Source organism: Petaurus breviceps, unplaced genomic scaffold (assembly GCF_028583685.1).
Source record: "Petaurus breviceps papuanus isolate PSGF00001 unplaced genomic scaffold, PetGlider_PUasm1.0 164, whole genome shotgun sequence".
In the NCBI taxonomy this organism is placed as follows: Eukaryota; Metazoa; Chordata; class Mammalia; order Diprotodontia; family Petauridae; genus Petaurus; species Petaurus breviceps.
The window spans coordinates 568,184-589,913 of NW_027185735.1; the positions used below are offsets into that span (position 1 = coordinate 568,184).

At 35.1% G+C, this 21,730-nt stretch overlaps 1 protein-coding gene across 3 annotated transcripts in view; it reads right to left on the bottom strand.

Moving 5' to 3' along the window:
* SNX6 (sorting nexin 6) overlaps positions 1-21,730 on the bottom strand; it is an 81,475-nt gene that overhangs the window by 39,126 nt on the left and 20,619 nt on the right. For all 3 annotated transcript variants that reach the window (XM_069082198.1, XM_069082197.1, XM_069082196.1), the window contains exons 3-7: positions 21,074-21,178; positions 20,074-20,184; positions 16,374-16,495; positions 14,652-14,775; positions 8,112-8,207 (exon numbers count right to left, since the gene is read on the bottom strand). In XM_069082198.1, the coding sequence (XP_068938299.1) occupies positions 8,112-8,207; positions 14,652-14,775; positions 16,374-16,495; positions 20,074-20,184; positions 21,074-21,178 (558 nt within the window). The remainder of the gene's footprint in view (positions 1-8,111; positions 8,208-14,651; positions 14,776-16,373; positions 16,496-20,073; positions 20,185-21,073; positions 21,179-21,730) is intronic.

Here is a 21,730-nt window from a genome sequence, read left to right on the forward strand (position 1 = left end):
TTGCAATGTACATCCAGTAGAACTTGTCCAACAGTAGGTATTCCAGGAACAATGTGCTGGGACCAGAATTGATAAGGAGGTGAAAGCTAGATTGCTTTCAGTAAGTTGAAAAGGTCTTTTAATGCTCTCAAGCTTCATCTTTTCAAAACTACTACTAATAGTTAACATTTATATAGAACTTATTATGTTCCAGGCCAGGTATGGGGAAGCTGCAGCCTTGATGTCACATTTGGCCTTATAGGTCTCCAGATGTGACCTTCTGACCATGTCCAAGTTCTACAGGACAAATCCTTTTATTAAGGGGATCTGTTCTGTAAAGTTTGGATTTGCTCAAAGGGTCACACCTAAGGACCACATGTGGTTTCCCTATATTATTTCATTTGATCCTCAGAAGAACCCTGGAAGGTAGATACATTTTACAGATGAAGAAACTGATACAAACAGAGGTTAACTGATTTGTCTAAGGTCACAGAGCTAGTAAGTATCTGAGGCCAGATTTGCATGTCTTCCTGACTCCATGTCCAGTGCTCTACCCACTGTGCCAAATAGTTGTCCCTAACATTTTATAGGTGTTGCTATATGTCAGTGAGACATGAACACCAGTGCTTCTGAAGAACTAAGATAAAGAGCACACAAAGTGCAACAAAGAGGTGTAAATATTAAGTATGAACAGACTACAACATGTAACCAATGAGGAACCATAAAGAAGAACAGAAGAGGTAACCTTCAAGGAACTATATGACAAGAAGAAAAGATGGGCTGATATGGTGGCAAGAAGGGGGAATAACAAACAGGCAGACAACCAGAATCTTCCACTGGTTCCCTTGAAATGTCCAAAGAAAATAAGGAAGGCACACTGAGTAGATTCCCTAAAATTAACTTTTGGGAGTACAAAGAAGAGTGGCACTGGATGAGCAGCATAGCTGAAGTGTAATCTATGTTGTTGGAGGGAATTCCTAAATCTATGAGATCACAAATATATTTGAATATCCAAATGAGAACGAAGGAGAGGAGTCTGGGAGAAAAGAAATGATCTTTTTTTATGATCCATTATATGTATCAACCCCTATTTCTGAAGGTAAATTCTCCCCAGCAGGGGCAGCTAGGTGGCACAGTGTATAGACTGCTGGACCTGGAATCAAAAAGACTCACTTTTCTGAATTCAAATCTAGCTTCAGACACTTACTAGCTGTGTGACCCTGAGCAAGTGACTTAACCCTGTTTGCATTAATTTCCTCATCTGTAAAATGAGCTGGAGAAAAAAAATGACAAACCTCTCTAGTTTCTTTGCCAAGAAAACCCCAAATGGGGTCACTAAGAGTTAGACATGACTGAAACAACTGAATAACAACAAAACAAAAAAATTCTTCCCGCATGAATTAGCTAACACTAAACAAATACAATTATTAGCAGACTATTCCCCTCTTAAATACTTCCATAAAATATTACTTATTTAGAAGAGCTGCAATAACTAGCTAATTTCCACAAATAAAAGAATCTCTAGACCACAAAATGTATAGCATCAACTGAGAAGATTTATATGAACTCATGAAGAGTAAAATAAGCACAAGTAAAAAAACCCCAAAAACATAAAAAATAACTAAAGCAGCATAAATGAAAACCACTAAAAGGCCAAACTGAATAAATGAAAAAACAAACAAACAAAAAAATCACCCCCCCCCCCAAAAAAAAACAACAACAAAAAACCAACTATGATTCCAAATATGGACAGGGCAAGGGATTAGATAATTGCATATATTGTTAAACATAACCACTCTAATTGTTTTTGCTTAACTTTTTATTTTATACAAAGGGGGGTTTAGTCAATGGTAGAGTATATCTTGAAATAGTTATGATGAATAAACAATGGGTACCAATGAAATTTTTTTTAGAAATCTGTTAACAGAGCGAAAATGGACAGAGTAGAATTTATTATGCTTCAGCTCATGCAAAAAAGGCAGTAAGAGCAATTATCTCAGAGGATAACTACATTTTCATAAAAGGTACCATAGACCATGAAGCAACAGCAACAATGAACCTGCATGCATCAAATACTATAGCATCTAAACTTTTAAAAGAAAAGTTAAATGAATTACAGATGGAGTTAGAGAGTAGTACTATTTAACAGTGTGAGGCTTTAAGCTTCCCCTCTCAGAACTAGATAAATCTAACCAAAAATAAAAAGAAAGTAGTCAAGAAAGCGAACAGAATTCTAGATACACTAGACAGAAGAGGTATTAGGAGGGAACTAGATGGAAATAGAAAGGAATATACTTTTTCTCAGAAATTAATGGTACCTCAAAAAAAAACCTGACCATATATCAGTGCATAAAACTATAGTTAAAAGCAGAAATATTAAGGTTACCTTTCAGATCATAATGCAATAAAAACTGTACTTATAAGAGATCATGGAAATGTAGAACAAAAATTTGTTAGAGATCAAACAACCTAATCTTAAAGAATGAGTGGATTAAAGAACACATCAAATAAACAATCAAAAATTAATTTTAAAAATGACAATAATGAGACAACATATCAAAACCTATGGAATAGAGCAAAAGTAGTGATCAAAGGAAAGTTTGTATCTCTAAAAGCTTATATCAGTAGAGAAAAAGCAGACCAATGAACTGGATGTGCAATTAAACTAGAAAAACAAGCTAAAAACCCCCAATTAAATACTAAATTGGAAATTCTAAAAATTAAAGGTGAGATTAATAAAATCGAGTATAAGAAAATCAATGAATTAAAAAATAAAACTAGGAGTTGATATCCAATAAAATAGATAAACCACTGGTTAATCTGATTTTAAAAAAGAGGAAAAAAAACCCCTAAATCTCTGGTATTAAAAAAGGAAAGGGTGAATATATAACTAACAAAAATGAAAGTAAAGTAATTATAAGACGATATTTTGCCCAATTACATGCCAACAGATTTAACAATTTAAGTGAAATGCAAGAATACTTACAAAAATATAAATTGCCTAGATTTTTTTTTTTTGCCTTTTGGAGGGCAATTGGGGTTAAGTAACTTGCCCAAGGTTACATGGCCAGTTTTTTTGTGTGGGTGTTAAGTGTCTGAGGCTGGAACTGAACTTGGGTCCTCCTGACTCCGGGGCCAGTGCTTTACTCACTATGCCACCTAGCCACCCCCATAAAGGTAGCTTACATTTTTTTTTTTTAAATAAGCAATTGGGGTTAAGTAACTTGCTCAAGGTTACACGGCCAGTTATTTTTGTGTGGGTGCGGAATATCTGAGGCTGGAACCGATCCCGGGTCTCCTGACGCTGGGGCTGACACTCTTACTCACTGCACCACCTGGCCACCCCTTAAACTGCCTAGATTAACAGAAGAAATAGAGTAACTATATCTAAACATTTCTATTTTAGAAAAAAGAAATTGAACAAGACCTAAATGAGCTTCCTAAGAAAAAGGCACCAGGACCGGAGGGATTTATGAACAAATTCTATCAAACATTTAAAGAACAACTAAATTCAATCAATATTAAATGAATTTGCAATAACAGGCAAAGAAGGAATCCTACCAAACTCCTTTTAGGAAACAAGTATGATACTGATACCTAAGTCAGGAAGAGTAAACACAGAAAAAGAAAATTACAGACCTATTTCATTAATGAATATGGATGCAAAAATCCTAAATAAAATACTAGTCTAAAGATTACAACAATATATTATGAGGATTATACATTGTAACCAAGGAGGATTTATACTAGGAATGCAGGGATGTTAACATAAGAGAAACTATTAACGTAACTAATTTTATCAACAATAAAAAATTTTAAAATATCAAACAATTATGTTAATAGATGCAGAAAAAGCTTTGGATAAAGGAAAACACTCATTTCTATTAAAAACACTTGAAGATATAGGTATAAATAATTTTTTCCTCAAATTGATAAAAACATTCATCTGAAACCATAAAAGCAAACATTATTTTAATGGGGATGAGCTAGAAGCCTTTCCGGTAAGATCAGGTGTGAAACAAGGATGCCCATTGTTACCAATGTTATTCAGTACTATGTTGGAAATCCTAGCAATAGCAGTAAGAGATGAAAAAGAAATAGAAGGAATCAGAATAGGGAATTAGGTAATAAAACTCTCTTTTGTCAAACAATATGATGATATACTGGGGAAATCACAATGGCTGAATTAAAGTTAGCTGAAACAATAATTTTAGCAAAGTAGTAAGACATAAAGTAAATCTACATAAATAATCAGCATTCCCATATCACAAACAAAACCTAGAAGAGATAGTTAAAAAATACTCCATTTAAAATAACTCTACGAAATATAAAATACCTGGGACAAACAAACACTACCAAAACAAACCCAGGAACTATATAAACAAAATTACAAAAAACTTCTTATATAAATAAAACTTGATTTAAATAATTGGAGAGATATTAATTATTCATGGGTAGGCAGGGCCAATATAGTAAAAATGACAATTTTACCTAAACTAATTTATATTTTCAATACCATACCACTTAAATTATTTTACTGAATTAGAAAAAAATAACAAAATTCACATGGAAGAACAAAAAGTCAATATTAAAAGAAATAATGAAAAAAATATAATGAAGGATTAGCAGTACCAGATCTTGAACTATACTATAAGGTAGTAATTATCAAAACTAGCTGGTACTGAAGGAGCAAGTAGGTGACAAAGTGGATAGAGAGCTGACCCTGGAGTCTGTTGGACCTCAGTTCAAATCTGGCCTCAGACACAAGCTTGTATGACCCTGAGCAAGTCACTTAATCCTGAATGCCACAATAAATAAATAAAGTTGCAAAAACCAGCTGGTACTGGCTAAGAAATACAAAGGTTTATCAATGGAACAGAAGAGACATACAATTTACAGCAGCAAATAAATATAGTAATTTTATATTTGACAGATAGAAAGACTTTAGATTTTGGGATAAGAATTCATTATTTTCCAAAAAATTGTTGGGAAAACTGGAAGGCAGTTTGGCAGATTGGGCATATAGGCCAACGTCTTACACCATTTACCAAGATAAGGTCAAAATATATATATGACCTAGCTGTCCCTCTTGCCCCCAACTAGTGATAAGGTATGTGCTATCTACAAATCAATTAAGCAATCTACTAATAATCAAATAAGCATTCAACTGAGCCACTGGCATTATGGCATTTTTAATATTCGATCTGTACTTTTACAGGTATAAGAAACTCTCTCCTACCAAAGGAGATCCGATATCTGCATCTTAAGTCTTAAAAAGTTGTTTGACACAGTAAGAAATTAAGTGACTCACCCAGGATTATACACTATCAGTCTGTCAAGAGGCAAGACGTGAACCTAGATCTTCCTAATTCTGAGGTTAGATAGCTACAGCCTCCATGGCTCCTTGAACATTGTAACTATAGCTATAAAAACAGGTTAAGTTAATATAATAGCCTGTTGAATAAAGTCAATATTCATGTCCTTTATATTTGTATTCAATTCACTAAATATTTCTGAGGACCTAACGTGCAATGCTATGAGACATAATCACTACCTCAATCCTAGAGGTGTACATGCACAAATATACACATGTGTACACACACACACACAATCTCTCTCAAAACAGCTCATTACTTATATTTCAAGATTTACTATATATATTTTTTATATATATTATATATTTTATATCTATATATATATATATCTTTTAAAAGCAATCGGGATTAAGTAACTTGCTCAAGGTTACACGGCCAGTTATTTCTGGGTGTGGTGCTAAGTATCTACTAAAGATATTTTGCTAAACCAATTCTGGCTCTATTTACCTTGGCTCATATCTATCATTAAGAAAAATAAAGATTACATTTAGAGAAGGTCAGGTGAACAAGAAAAGGCAGTAGTGTTGGATTTCAACAAATAATGAATAATTATATGATCCTGAAAAGACAATTAGAGATCAGATATACAGAGCATAAGTTGAAGCAATTTTTTTCCTAGAACACTGAGGGAGAAATTAAAAATAATTATCTATGCTAAGCAACTTAAGATCTCTGGAAAGTGAGAACCCACATTTATCCTGTTTAAAAGAAATTTATTTTTAAAACATATGATGGAAATTAATTTTTTTTCTTCCCTAGACTTTTAAAAGAATATTTTCAGGATGCCCAGTTGTTTAAATTCAGCTTATTTCAAAGTTTTCTCATAAACTCACATGTAACATACACAACCTTATGTTAACTGAGAAACGACCATTTGCATAATTAAGAACTGACAAGCTGGTACCCTGCTACCAAAAGTAAATTTTGTTTTTTTTATCCTTCAGTGCCTATGCTCTCTTCTCAACGCCCAAAGTTCCCCACTGTGGCCTCTGACATATTTTTTGACTCTTCTCCCTCATGCAATAACACACTGTCATTTACTCAAATTTATTCCTTCCTTTTCATTCTTTTAGTCCACCTACCTTTTACTTCCTTTTGTCTCAGCTGTTACAGTAGTCACCTAATCTTTTCCCTTGATTTGTCATATAAACTGTTATCAGAATAGTCTTTTTCATAGTCAGCCAGATTATATTATTCCTCTGTTCAGCAATCTTCAGTGGCTCCCATATTATCCTGGCATTCATTGTACTTCCTCAAAAAAACTTCAACCCTGCCTTTGCACACCTCATCAGTTACCCCTCTGCCTCTAGGACTCTTCCTTCCCTCTGATTAGGGAGAGTAGAGAGCTCCTCCCAGATACTCTGTTTCAGTAAAGTGCTCAGGACAGCCACCTCTTCATTTCCTACTCTCCTGGAATTCATCATGTCTCCAAGTCAGGCACTTTCTTTCTCTTCCCCTCTTCAGTTTCTTCTTCTTCTTTTTTTTTTTTTTTTAAATGTGCTGTCTTCCATCATTGGATTGTGAGCTTTCCAGCACTTAGCACAATGCCTGGGCTAATAAATAGGTGCATAATAAATGTTTATTGACTGACAACAAGCAACTGACTTTCACAATCTGGCTCCACATTTGCCTGTCTTCCACTTCCAGGAGCATGCTGCCTAACTATTCCCTATTTTTCTCTGATTTTCAATACCTACTTATCTATTAAATCCTTTCCTGCCATCCATAATCAAACAAGCAAGCATTAAATACCTACTTTGTATATGGTACTGTTCTAGGTGCTGGGGATACAAAAACAAAAAACAAAGTCGGTTCCCTCAAGGAGTTTCACATTCTGTTGAGGAAGGAGATGTGTATATATCTAAGTATTTACAAAATTTTCAAGAGAAGTGTACTAATAGTTTCAGGGGATCAGGAAAGGTTGATGGACAAACATGTCTAGGTTTCTTCCATCCCTAAAAATCCTTTACATGACCAAGCTACCTTTTCCTCAAGCTCTTTTCCTTTTTCACAAACTTTCAAACTGTTAGCAAGGGTAACCTGTACTCATTGCACCCATTCCCTCATCTCACCCCTAGCAACAGCCTATCTTCCAACAATAACACTCCACTCAAACTGTTCCCTTCCAAGTTTCCAATAACTCATTTGTTTGTTTGGGTTTTTTGCTTTTTGGAGTGGGGAGGGCAGGGCAATTGGGGTTAACTGACTAGCCCAAGGTGACAGAGCTAGTAAGTGTTAAGTATCTGAGGCCGAATTTGACCTCAGGTCCTCCAGACTCCAAGGCCGGTGCTCTATTCACTGTGCCACCTAGCCACCCCCCAGTAACTTCTTAAATGTGAAATCCAATGGTTAGCCCTCATCGGATTTGATGCCCTGCAGCTTCTGGCAGTCTACGATACTCTCCAATTAGACATTTTCTCTCCTTACTTTTACTGGCACTGTTCTCTTTCAATTCTCCTATTTGTCTTTATCTACTTTGCTAATCATAATTCACCTGCCCCCAAAGTGTGGGCATCATCAAGGTTATATTCTGGCTCCTCGTCTCTTATACTTTATCCCTTAGTGATTTCATAAGCTTCTACTAGTAGAACTAACTCTGTGAAGATGATTCCCAAAAGAATATGAGCTCTATGAGCCCAGGTTGCATGCCTCATTTTTGTCTTCAGTACCCCAGAACTTAGCACAATGCCTTAAATATGTTTACTGAATTGAAAAGAACACATATTCAAACTATTATGATTGCAAACCCAATCTTACCTTTACCCCTGAAACAATGACACCATCTGCCGATTTAACCATATTTTTAAAGAAATCTTCAAGTTTCTCTTTCTTATTTTTTCCACGTACACTCAACTGAAAAATATAGAAATTTTAAAAAGGCATTTTCAGTATAAATAAGAAGTGCTTTTAATGCTTGAAGCATCAAAACAGAAACCACTATTTTCTTAGACCCCTCCTCCCTCTTTGGCACATCCTTCCCCATAATTGGCCAGCTGCTTTCCAACTCTCTAGAAGGAAACAGTCATTCTTATTGAAAAGGGCACATCAACCGACTTTTCTATGGATCACTCACCATTTGCTATCGATTTTCTAAATTTACTCATGTTTGGAGAACTGATATACAATACACTACTTAGGACACTTGTTTCACTTTTCATTTTTACTAATATGTAAACATCACTAGGAAAATGTAACTTACAGTAAGTATGCTATAAGAAATTTAAGAAATTATTCTAGTTTTAAAATAAACTCTAAATTTCCAGATGAAGAGTCAACGACCTTCAGTATCTGGTGGCATGTGGGATAATTTTGAGTAAAATAAAGGGCTGCCTTGAGAAAAAGTAAGTTTGCCTCTGGTTTCCACCTCTAATTCTCTCAATACTCTTCTAGATTTGAGTAGTTCAGTCTCTATAACCCACAAGATATTTATTTACCCATTCTCTGGCTCCAATTGCTCTCCTGCTGAGGTTGGAGTCAAGACACTGATAAAAGTAAGCTTCAAACACTTAATCATGAGTATTTGCATTTTACTTTTCCCCCAATTCTTCAACTGTTAGGAAATGGCCTGTTTCCTGGGTCACCAGGTTCCTTATTGATTTCAGGTCTACCTATCTGTCCTTTCCCCAATCACCACCCACATAGGATGACAAGGAAGATTATGCTACCTCAAAAAGACTGACAACTTCAGTCTAGACAAGACAAGTAATATACAAAAAGGACACAGTAAGTAATACATACAGAAGCTTTTTTACAATGGCTACTTAACATTTTCTATTATATAATTCACTGAAAATTAACAGAATGACTATTTACTAATTCTAGTTCTCTTAATATACCTTCAAATTCAAATATATAACCTGATTCCACTTCATCCTAATTAAACTTTATGTTGCCATATGTTAGATAGACACTCATTAGGTTCTCATTTAAAGATTAGCTCTCAATTCAAATTTGTATCGAGTATTTTCAAAAATGAAAATAATTTTAAATGTTTTTATATACATTTTTTTTTCCTAAAACTACTTTGAATTTCATTAATGACCAGGTACTTTAACCAAGTTATATCACTTCAAAAACACATTAATGACAGATTATACCCCTAAAAAGTAAGATCTCCTGCAAATAAAAAAAAGCACAGACAGACACACTCTCACAAACTTTATTTTTTCTTTTTGGAGGGGGAAAGGTAGGGCAATTGGGGTTAAGTGACTTGCCCAAGATTTGAACTCTGGTCCTCCTGACTCCAGGGCTGATGCTCTATTCACTGTGCCACCTAGCCACACCAACACACACACACATGTTCTCTCTTTCTTCCCCCCTCTGATTAATCTGGTCTCATTGATGAGACTCTCTACCTCTGGTACAGGTTAAAACCCTTCCATATATCTTTTCATGTAGAGTTCTTGACCAAGGCCTTCCAAAAATGATTTGCAACAAAATCTATTCCTTTTCTGGTCACACATCACTTTGATGATGTCTCTTATACTTTTCCCATATAAGCCATCATCAGTAATATGCTGCAGCCTGCTTATAATAACCACGATGGTTTAATTGCAATTTTGATTTCTTAAGACTTTTAGCGAAGCAGTAAGAAATATTGAAAATACTGTGTAATTTCCTCAAAACAACCTAGCAACATCTTTCTATTATTCTATGCCCACCTCACTGACTCATAAGGTGTTTCTCTTTATACACACACGGATCAATTCCACTTGGACACCTCACAACAGAGTGGAACATCACCTCAATTTGAACACTATGCAGGATAATTAGTATGACATAATCAAACACCATAACTATTTATATTTCTTTCTGTTTTATAGTCAGATTGGTGTTCCTACTAAAGACAGTGCTAAACAAATTCATCCCTGAATCTCATTATTTTAACATTTTGTTCTACCAGAAAATTGCTTTAAAAAAAAAACAAAACCGGCAAAATGAGTTCTCATTTCCTCTTGTGTGTCCATAAAATATAGTGTGCTATAGAAAATTATATGAAAAAGCCTGTATGTTCCTTTCTTATGGTTTTATTAAAGATATCCTTGGTGTGTACCATTGCCCAAAAAGATTTTAGCTAAGTGAGAAAGTAGGTGTAAGGATTGATACTGATTATCAACTTGGTTGCCTTCTCTCCCCCCCCCATTAAAGTATTATCTTTCCCATTCTTCTGGAATCAGTCCCTCTATCATATACTAAAAACCAACCACTGAGTGCATGTAAAATTGTTTTAAGTACAGATTCATTTTCTATATGCATTTAGTGTACCTTGCGTACTCTTTCCAACTTTAGCTACTATTACTTCTTTAAGTACTACTGAAGAAAGACGAAATAACTATGGTTCCACTGAAGTCGCTAATGAAATAAGAGTATTATAGTAATACTAAGATATATTACATTTTATATTTGCTTGTGGTCCTTCTTCTGAATTTCAGACTCTCAAAATCTGTCTGTAAGAACACTTCAAAGGTCACCTGGACCAACATATAAACCTGAATAAAAATACTGACAACATCCCTACTAAGTAGTTAGCCAGTCTCTTCTTCGAGACCTTTAGTGAAGGAGGGAAACCCAATGCCTTCTAAGACATCCCATTCCACTTTTGGTTAGCTCTAAATATTAGCCAGTTTAAAAAAAAAATCTATCTATCCTATATTTACCGCTTTGTCATTTTTAGGCATTATTCCTAATTTTGAATCTCTGGGGCCAAGAAGAAAAAGTCTAGTCCTTCTTCAAATAAGCAACCTTTCAAATACTTCAAGACTGCTATAATGTTCTCCCTAAGTCTTCTCTTCTTGATGTCACATCTTTTTTTTTTTTTTAAAGCAATCGGGGTTAAGTAACTCGCTCAAGGTTACACAGCCAGTTATTTCTGGGTGTGGTGCTGAGTGTCTGAGCCCGGGATTTGATCTCCAGGTCGTCCCAACACTGGAGCCGGTACTCTTACTCGCTGAGCCACCTGGCCACCCCTAAGCAATTGGGGTTAAGTAACTTGCTCAAGGTTACACGGCCAGGTGTTTCTGGGTGGGTGCTAAGTGTCTGAGCCCGGGATTCGATCTCCAGGCATTCTGACACTGGAGCCGGTGCTCTTACTTGCTGTGCTACCTGGCCGCCCCGATGTCACATCTTTCACAGGGCATGATTATAAGGTCCTATACCTTCCTCTGGACATTTTCTAGTTTATCAAAGTCCTTCTAGAAATGTGGCACCAAGAACTGAACACAATGGATCTGAGCAGACCTATTTCCACCTTGGTCCTGAATACTATACTTCTTAAACCTGGAAGGAGAAATGAGGGTGGGGAGGAAAGGAGAGAGTATTTTTGCCTTTACTTGTTTGTTCTTCATTCATTTGGTTTTTCCTTGTTAAAGGCTAGGGGTTTGGCTGGTTGTTAACTGTTGTCCTTTGTACTTTAAGAGGAAAAAATGATAGCACTATATTGGGTTCAATGTACAGTGTGTCCAACTGTGGCTGATTAGACTACAGGTCAGGCACCAATGGTCTTCATGAAGATGTTTTAAAATTTGCCTATCTCACATTTCTTTTGAGCTACTGAAATTCTGTTTTGTTCATAAAGCACAGCACCTTCTTTGATGCTGGCACACTGTGCTGAGTGGTCCTGAGCCAGTGTCTCCCAAGTCTCTCAATCAATTCCAAAGTTCTTCAGAGAGACTTTGAGAGTGTTCTTGTATTGCTTCTTCTGACTTCCATGTTAGCTCCTGCCTTGTGTTGAGTTCTCCATAAAATAGTCTTTTAGGCAAACATGTTAGGCATTTGAACAATGTGGCCAGCCCATCAATTGCCCTCTCTGCAGAAGAGTTTGAATGCTCGGAAGTTCAGCTCAAAAAAGGTACCTTATCTTGCCTGGTGATCTTCAGAATCTTCCTAAGACAATTCAGATGACAGTGATGTATTTTCCTGGCATGGCACTGGTAGGTAGACTGTTTAGATTTCACAAGCATACAACAATGACGTCAGCACAACAGCTCTGTAGACCTGCAGTCTGGAGGAAGCCTAATACTTCTTCTCTTCTACTTTCCTTTGGAGCCACTGAGCTAGCTCCAGCAATATGTGTGTCAACCTCATCAGATATGTGCATGTCACTGGAAAGTATACTGCCAAGGTAAGTGAACTTATCGACAGCATTCAGAATTTCTCCATTTGCTGTAAGCAAAGGTTCCATGTATAAATGGTGTGCTGACTGGTAGAAGAACCTTTGTTTTCTTGGTGTTGATCTGTCAGGTCAAAATTAGGACAAGTAGCAGAGAATGAATTCATAGGTTATTGCATCTCAGCTTCAAAGGCTGCACTGAGTGCACCAACTCTCCCTCTGCTTTGTAGGGGGTTGGGTTAAGTAAATGAAACCCTATATAAGCAACGAATAAAATGGCACCTACTTGGCCTTGATAAACTTATGTCACCAGTCCCAGACAAAGTACATTCAAGCATATTAAAAGGACTGGTGTGTTTAATTATTGAGCTGCTGATAGCAACATCTGAAAGGCTATTGGATAAGAACTGAGAAAGCAAAATATGCCCTGACTTTCAAAAAGGAATAGAAATCTGAACTGTTAGCCAAAGAATGAGTGGAAAGGTAAGTATTTTTGACTTCAGGTCCAGCACTCTATCCCCTGTGCAACCTAGTTGCCTTTGAAGGTAGACACTGTCATTTTTATACTGATACCCTAGCACATTAGATCCTTAAATAAATGTTGAATTTGAAGATTTTCTGTCCTAGAACAAATATATGAGTGGCAGAAAATTTTATCCTCGGCCTTAATATTTATTCATGAGTTATAACTTCTATATAGTCTTTGAGCCAAGAAGATCTGCACTTGATACATATTGGATATGAGACCCTGGGCAAGTCAGTTGGGGAACTCTCCAAGACTCTAAGCTGGATGCTGACTTTAATTGGTAGACGGAGTTTCGTAAACAGATAAAATTACATGGCTAGTCCCTTTCCCTATTGAAATTAGGACAGCCAGGAACATCTATATATAATTCCTGTGTACAAGTAGAAATATACAGGAAAAAAACAAAAGGTGAACCCTAATTCTATTTTTGATCCTATAAAAATTATTTAATTAACATCACCACATCAACTTCCTGTTCTTTAATAAATTGTAGTGACTCCTTGTTTCCCTCAAAATCAAACATAAAAGTTGCTTGGCTTTTAAGGTCTTTTACAACCTGGGTGCTTCCTACCTTTTTAGTCTTCCTTATATCCTCCACCACACTCAACAATCAAATGACACTGGCTTCCTTGATGTTCTTACTAAAACACTCCATTTCTTGACTCCATGATTTTTCACTGGCTGTCATCTATGCCTGGAATTCTCTCTCCTTATCCCCATTCATCTATCCTCCCTGGCTTCCTTGAAGTCCTAGCTAAGATTACACTTTCTACAAGTCACCTTTCCTGATTCCCCTTAATGCTAGTATTCTATTCTGTTGATTATCTCCAATTTATCCTCTATTTATTTTATATGTATGTAGTTGTTTGTATGCTGTCTCTCTCACTAGACTGTGAGCTGTTTGATGGTAAGGACTATCTTTTACCTTATTTTGTTTCCCTAGTGCTTGGCCTGGCTCAGAGAAGGAACTCAATAAATATTTATTGACTGACATCCCTCTACCACAACTTTTAAAAGTTTTATTTTTAAAACTTAATAGTTTTTATTTGAAGGTTCATAACTCTACAATTCTAGCTTCCTCTGCACTGAAGAGAATGAATACGGAGTGGAAAACACAGGAAAGGAAACATATCTCACCCCATTGAGAGAATGTCTAATATGGCATTATCAATTACTTATTTGGGAGTTCTGCAGCTCTAATATCATCCATTAATGTTTTATACAACTTCATCAAATCTATTTGATATTCCAAATTCCTAGATTCACACATCAAGAAAATAAATCCTAGGGGGTAGCTAGGTGGTGCAGTAAATAGAGCACCAGTCCTGGAGTCAGGAGGACGGAGTTAAAATCTGGCCTCAGACACTTAACACTTTACTAGCTGTGTGACCTTGGGCAAGTCACTTAACCCCAACTGCCCTGCCTTCTCCCTTCTCCCCCCCACAAAAAACAGCAAGAAAATAAACCGTAGTATCCCATATATGAGAAGTATGAATTCTCATTCCTTCAACTTATTTTCCATATTTCTGAAATACTGCCCTACTCTGGGGCACTATATTTCAAACTGATTTAAATAAGAATTTTCTATAACATCTAACTTTTCTCCAAAATATCTTGGAAATAAGCCTTGATTATTGCTTCAATCAAGTCAATCAATACTCACATCCTGATTATATTCCAAGAAGACATGAAAATTTAAATCTTTTCTCAAAATAGGATGTGCTGCAACACGACACAAGAAGACTTCATGCATTGCAACTGTCTTCTTGAATATTGCCAAATACTCACTGGAAATAATGAATAGAATAAAAGGTTAAGTCAATCAACTCAAATAATCAAATTTGCTAACAGAAGAAGAGATAAAAGTATTACACTCATGTAAACAAAAGTGTTAGTTGAACTTTTTATTAAAAATTTAAAACCTTGCCCTGAAGCTTATTAAACATATTGTATATTTTGATACTTAATGGTTCTTTAGACTTTTTTTATTATAAAAAAGTGATATTTAATAATTTCCAACCACATAATTATTACAATGGTGTCAAGTTTCTGGTACCACAAAAAATACATTTTTTTTTAAGAGACCTAATTGATACTCTTGCTTCACTACGTGCAAGAAGGATCATAAGTTTTACATACCAGGAAACCAGCAGGACCAATGTTGGGAGAAGTTTGATCTCTGTGAGGGTAGTCATTCAGTGAAGACAAAAAAGAAGGATGCAGAGGATGGAGGTGGCAGTAGAAGAAACCCAAGGTTTCTGTATTATCCAACCCCTAACCAGACCACAAAAGAATCATGATCAGGGCCACTGGAAAATCACAGATTCTTCAATATAAGTGTGCTCTGTTAATTTCCAGTTTTTCAATCTTACAATCTGTAAGTATTTATCTCCATCTGCTAAGACTACTTCTTGTACACAGAACTGATATGTTTCTAAAAAACTAAACTTAAACACTAAAAAGAATCTAGTTTTCTGAAACTAGATTTTTCTTGGCAGTCTGAAATGTTGAAGAAATGCCTAGTAGCAATGTGAATATATACTTGGAAATGGAAACCAAGTGTGAAAGGACATATACGAAGGGCAAAAACGACAAAAAAAGAATTGAGAGGAAAGGATGGAAATGACTAAAGGAAAACCAGTTTTCTGTGTGACTCTCATAATGTAGAGAACCAGCACATAGCAAAACCTAAATTAATATAAAGATATAAAAATGTAAATTATATTAAAATAGAATATATTTTTCCTCAGAAAAAAGGGAAAGTATACTTTGGACAAAGTAAAAATGTAAAATATCAATTGCTTTAACTTTTTTGGATAACAGATATATGGCATGTTTAGAATTACCTCACAAAAGTAAAGGGGAGTGACTAAGCCATGGCTATTTTGCTTATTATACACTAATGTTTATTTGCTTTTATATCCAGAAGCAGTTTATAATTTTGAGCACAAAAAAAAAGACAAAATAAGATGTGTATTTTGGATATTAAGATACTTGTAATGAGTAGCATTGTGCAAAATTTTATGAGGAAACAAGTTTTATGCTGGAGAAAGAACCAGGGTGATAACAGTTGAAGTTTTTATAAGTTAAACATGTTTAGCAATTATTTTTGTAAGCCTATGAATAAAGTATTTTGGCAGAATGGATTTAAAATAATCATTTAAATAATTTTCACTGTGGGAGCAATAATTGCTCTAATTTTCCTGCTGGCTCTGATCATGATAGTTAACATTTGTTATGGAGCACTGGTGAATGTGCAACCCTGAATCTTCCAGAAAGGGTTATCATACTGAAATGATCAGAATGACAGAGGATAGAACATTCAAAAAGACATCACAATGAAAGCATATTTACCAAAAATGACTAGAAAAAAAGATGTACATACGCTTCAAGTTCTTGTTTCATCTTTGTGAATTCCTCCTTGGTCATTGACCCTTCTCCTTCACCAAGTTTCTGTAGTTTTTCTCTTGAAGCATCGAAATCAGGTCTTGGTGGTGCTGGAGGTATCTGGAATGGTATCATTCGGGAATGGATAGCTACTCAGTTTTAAGCTGTTTCATTTCATATAGTTAGTCAAAGATTTAGGCTTAGATTCAATTCTGGAATCAATCTAACAATTTGGAAGCACTGCAAAATCTGAAGGAGTGTTGCAATGAATTAAAGTTGGGTCCTCAAAAATTTCTCAAGAACCTCGTAAAAACCTTGACTGACCCAAAATAGATTCAGATTAAATGTGTACCAAATTCTAATTTTTAAACTTCCTAGTGCAGTTTAAAAAATCATTCCTTTAATCAGTGGTTGTCAGGGGCTTTCCTGAGGTCAAGGAGGAAAAAAATGAAGCCTTTTTCTATTCCCCAATCAGTATTCTTTGTAATCACAATTGATTAGAACAATGCTTCCTGTAGTCAGTCTACAGCCATGTATCAGACAATAGCCCAGAACTGGAGCTATCTCAAAAAATACTTGGACCATGGCAAAGGCCATAAAGCTAAAATTATTAGCTTTACTTTGTTCCAACAGACTCATGGTAATATAGGTATAGACAAGAACCATACAGACTATATAAATCCCAATCCTATGATCATTCTGTAACTATTTTATTCTGTTAGTAGTCTTCTGCCATCAAGAAAATGGGAGGATCTAAGAGACACTTACTAGTTAGGGGGAGAAGACCTAAGAAAGAATGAAAAGATTTTGAGTGACTGACTAAAAAATAAGGAGGTACTCATGTTTTGAAGGGCTATGTAAGGCAAGTTTTCTGCATATTTTTCAGTAGAAGGATGCATGATCAGGAATCAAGTGTTTTGGCCACATCACTGTACAATTATTAAATGTTTCAAAACAGGTTAGTAATACAAGGTTGGTCTTGGAATCAGGGAAAAACTAGAGTCAAATCTTGCGTTTGGCACATAATAGCTATGTGACCTTGAGTAAATTATTCAACCTCTCAATATTTACAAGGGGGAGCGAGAAAACTCCCCATATCAAAGAAAATGACACACAACTAGAGCAGAAAAAAAACCCTTGCTGGCAGGCAGTAACCAGTTATTTTATATACTATTCATAGCTACAACAATATCAGGCAGTAGTTATATATATATGCATATACATACTACATATACATAAACACACAGACTTATTGGTCTACTGCTTCTTTTGTATCAGCTGATTAAAGAACTGGGTTTTTGGTGCTAAAAATCTCTAGCAGACTCCACCCTATAGTCAAGTAGGTTGTAGTTGTCCTGGGGATACTGGATGCCTAAGATGATTTAATTCTGGAACTTAAGATGACTTAAGAGGAGAAAGCAAGAGAGAACTGAGAAAAAAGGAGAGAATGTATGTTAGGGATTAACTGAAAAATTAGATAGTGTTGGGAGATTCTATTCTAATTAGAAAGGAAGATTGTATTTTTCATGGAAACAGAAGATTTAATAGAAGGTGAGCATAAAGGAATGAGAATAGGTATTAGACAAAGACTTAAGGAGAGAGTAGGAAAAACAGGATGAGTTTGAAGGGTAAGTAATGTCTTGAAAGGGACATGGATTAAATGATCTTACAAAAAGATGAGAGAAAGGGTCTCTAGGATGAAGTAGCAGTAGCACTAAAGTTAGAGAATGCAAGTTAAAAATCCCAGCTCTGCTTACTATCCTAGTAATCTTAAGCAAATCGGGGCGGCTAGGTGGTGCAGTGAATAGAGCACCGGCCCTGGAGTCAGGAGGACACAGGTTCAGATCCAGGCTCAGACACTTAGCACAAAAAATAGCCATGTAACCTTGGGCAAGTCACAACCCCAATTGCCCTCCAAAAAGCAAAAAAAAAAAAAATCTTAAGCAAATCACTATCTCATTTTTTTTTCACCTGTAAAATTAAGGGCTGGGAGAGATTACCTCTGGCTCTAATTTCTATGAATCTAGGTATTATGATTAATCATGGGGATGAGGTAGGGATAATGCTTTCTAAAAAAGCAAGTTCCTTGAGAGCAGAGACTATTTAATTTTGGTCTTTATCCAAGGACCAACCAAAAGGCTGAGACATAAAAGAGTTTAATAAATGCTTGCTGACTCGTTAAAAAACATATTACTGGTATAGGATGATGGTTCTGAGAGAGAAAATGAAAATAAGATGGAAACGAATTTGGAACCCAATAGTTAACATTTCTGCAAAAGAAAGAACTGCTCCTGATCATCTCATTATTTCTATCATAAGAAAAACCTACTTCAATTTAACATTATGGAATCTTAAAAATTATTTCCTTAAGCTGGTTGGAACTAAAATGCCTTTTTAAAATATATATCATAAAAAGATTTTCACCCAGGAACAAGAGATAAGAAGGCCAGAATTTAAATTCTGCCTCAGACACTTAGCAGGTATATGACCTAGGACAAGTCATTTAATCATTGTCTGCCTCAGTTTCCTTATTTGTAAAGTGAGGATAATAATAACACCTACCTCACAGAGCTATGAGGAATACTTCACAAACTTCAAGGTGGTATTAAATAACATTAATATTACTATTCTTTTTAATAAAAGTAAAAGGTTAAAAAACTGACTCTTATGGACAGATCCCACTGAGCAGCAAAAATCTCATAAAATAAAGCACAGAAATGTCAAATAATCTCTAGCATTTAGCCAGATTTAGTTAAGTCAATTTACTTGCAACATTCCATATGCAAATATGTTATACTATAATAGACAAGAAAAGTTAAAATTAGAAATAAAGGTTTTAGGGTCACTATAAGATTAATATGAATGAATTAAATGACATGGTCGCCAAAAAAGCTAGACTATATTACTAAAAAGCACAGTGTTCAGGTCAAGTAAAAATAATACTTTTAATGTACCCCATACATTGGTCCTGGAGTACTATGTACTGGGTCTCACATTTTAAGAGGACTGGCATATGAAAGGAACCAGGAAGATTTAGTTAGAAAGATAGGATAGCTATCTTTAAATATTTACATGACTGTGAGATGGAATAGTTGATTCTGTGTAGCACCTAACAAGAGAACTAGGATTCGAAGGTGAGAATTAAGAAAACTTTTTAACAATTTGCAATATGTAATCATCTGCTTTCTGAAATAAATTATGAACTCTTTATTACAGGAAGTGTTCAGACAACACAGCAGGAAGACTTCTTGGAGTGGTTAGGAGTTTGGGCTAGATGACCTCTAAGGTACATTCTAACTTGAAGAGACTATTATTCTACAAAATAAAAAGTCAAATCAAATAGGAATAAAATGCTAGTATTAAAGACAACTATCATAACAGACATTTCTTTACATCATGTAGCCACATAGGCTTTGTAAATAGGTAAAGCAGGTGTAGATCTATTAGTAGAGGGAATTTTAAATCATAGGTCCAGTTAAAAAAAAAGTACTTTAAAATAATATCTAAATGAAGAAAAAGTCCAGGGGAGATGTCTCTCCTTCCTACCCATACAAAAGGATAACTTCAAGCATGAAAGGCAGTATTAGAAACTGGATCATTTCATTGAAATCACAAACTTTTTTTTAGGTCATAACAAGGACCTTCAATTAATTATACAAATCAGTGCTTAAAAAAAGAAAAGCAATCAAAGTACTTACAATGTAACCTGCATAATCTTCATTTTCAACAAAGGAATCATGAAGCCATATAAACTCTTCATGTTGTCGAACAACAGAAAATTCATTTTGTTTAAAATTTGGTAATGAACTCTGCAAAGATAGAGATCCTTTTGAGTGAAAAAAATGATCAAAAGTTTTACAGATGAGATTACATCTTAATTTCAAATGAAGATTATTTTTTAAAGAATATTTCAGACTTTTATTCTACTAGGAAAAAATACAAAACAGAAAAAGATACAAATTACTGCAATAGTATTTGGGAAAATAAGTTGACAAGGTCTTATTTTGTTGGGACTACTAAATGATTTAAATGTCACTACCAATAAATACTGAGCTCAACTACTCAAAGGAAAAATTGGTCCAAAATTAATAAAGGTACCTAGGAAGTAAAAAGTATGTCAAGAGGGAATTCGAAAGATAATAGTTTAACTTTAAAATGGAAAAAAAAAAGGTGAAAATGATCAGATTGTCACATGTTTCAACAGATCCCTGAAATAAAAAAAATGCTATCTAATGATCTAGAGTACAAGTGTCAAACACATCTCCTACAACACATCAAACATGTGGCTTACAACACTCTTGAGTGCAGATGAACAAGATTAAAATATAACTCAGAAATATTTAACAAAACAAATAAAAATACTATGAAACAGAGACAATATTAGAATGTGGTTTTCCAATATGAGCCCACAGGGATCCTTATTTATGGTATGAGTTTGACACCACTGATTTAGAGTATTAAGCTTTTAATACCTCCAGAGTATATATATGAATTCTTAAATCAATGAAGTTTGTCTGTTTTCTGCTAAAAGAATATAATAGCTAATTATATACTAAAATATATTCTTTTTCTGGTTAATTTATTACTCTTTTCTCAAAGCCATAGTCCAGACAAATGCATTATTGCCTAGTAGTATTAACAAGAAAAAGCTCTGAATTAATCCAAAAAGGGAAGAGGCAGAAGGAGGAACAAATTTACCTTTGTGTGAACAGTGAATTTCACTTTATCCCTCTCACTAAGAGCATCAGAAATATCCACTTGTAGGGCAGCATCACTTTGGAGATCTACATTTATTGCTCTAAGCTAGACAAAGAAAATCAATAACACCTTAATAAAAATACTGAATTTGTGCTTTTAAATAGTATTTCACATTCTTTTCCTCTCCCACCCCCCCAACAAGAGAACTTTTAAGATAAAAAAAAACTGTGTGTGTGAGAGAAAGAAAAAGAGAAAGAGAGAGAGAGAGAGAGAAAGAGAGAGAGAGAGAGAGAAGGGGGAGGGGTAAAAGGAAAGAATGGGGAAGGGAAAATATTGAGGATATACCCTAAAGTAAACATTTTTTAGCAAGACTTAACAAACAAAGCAAACAATGATTTCTCTAGAGTTCTGTATAAGGGGTAGATTTTATTCTACTATATGATCCATTACATTAAAAGTCTTATAAAATTACTGGGAGTTTAAAGTCTGTAGAAAAAGCGATACAATATACCGGGTTTCCCCGGTAATAAGACCTATCTCGAAAATAAGCCCTCCCCTTGCTGTGTAAGATTCCTCTAAAATAAGCCCTATTGAGATTGCTACTGTAGTGAAGGTGATCCCCTGCGCTACACGCTACATTATGGTACCCTCTGTATG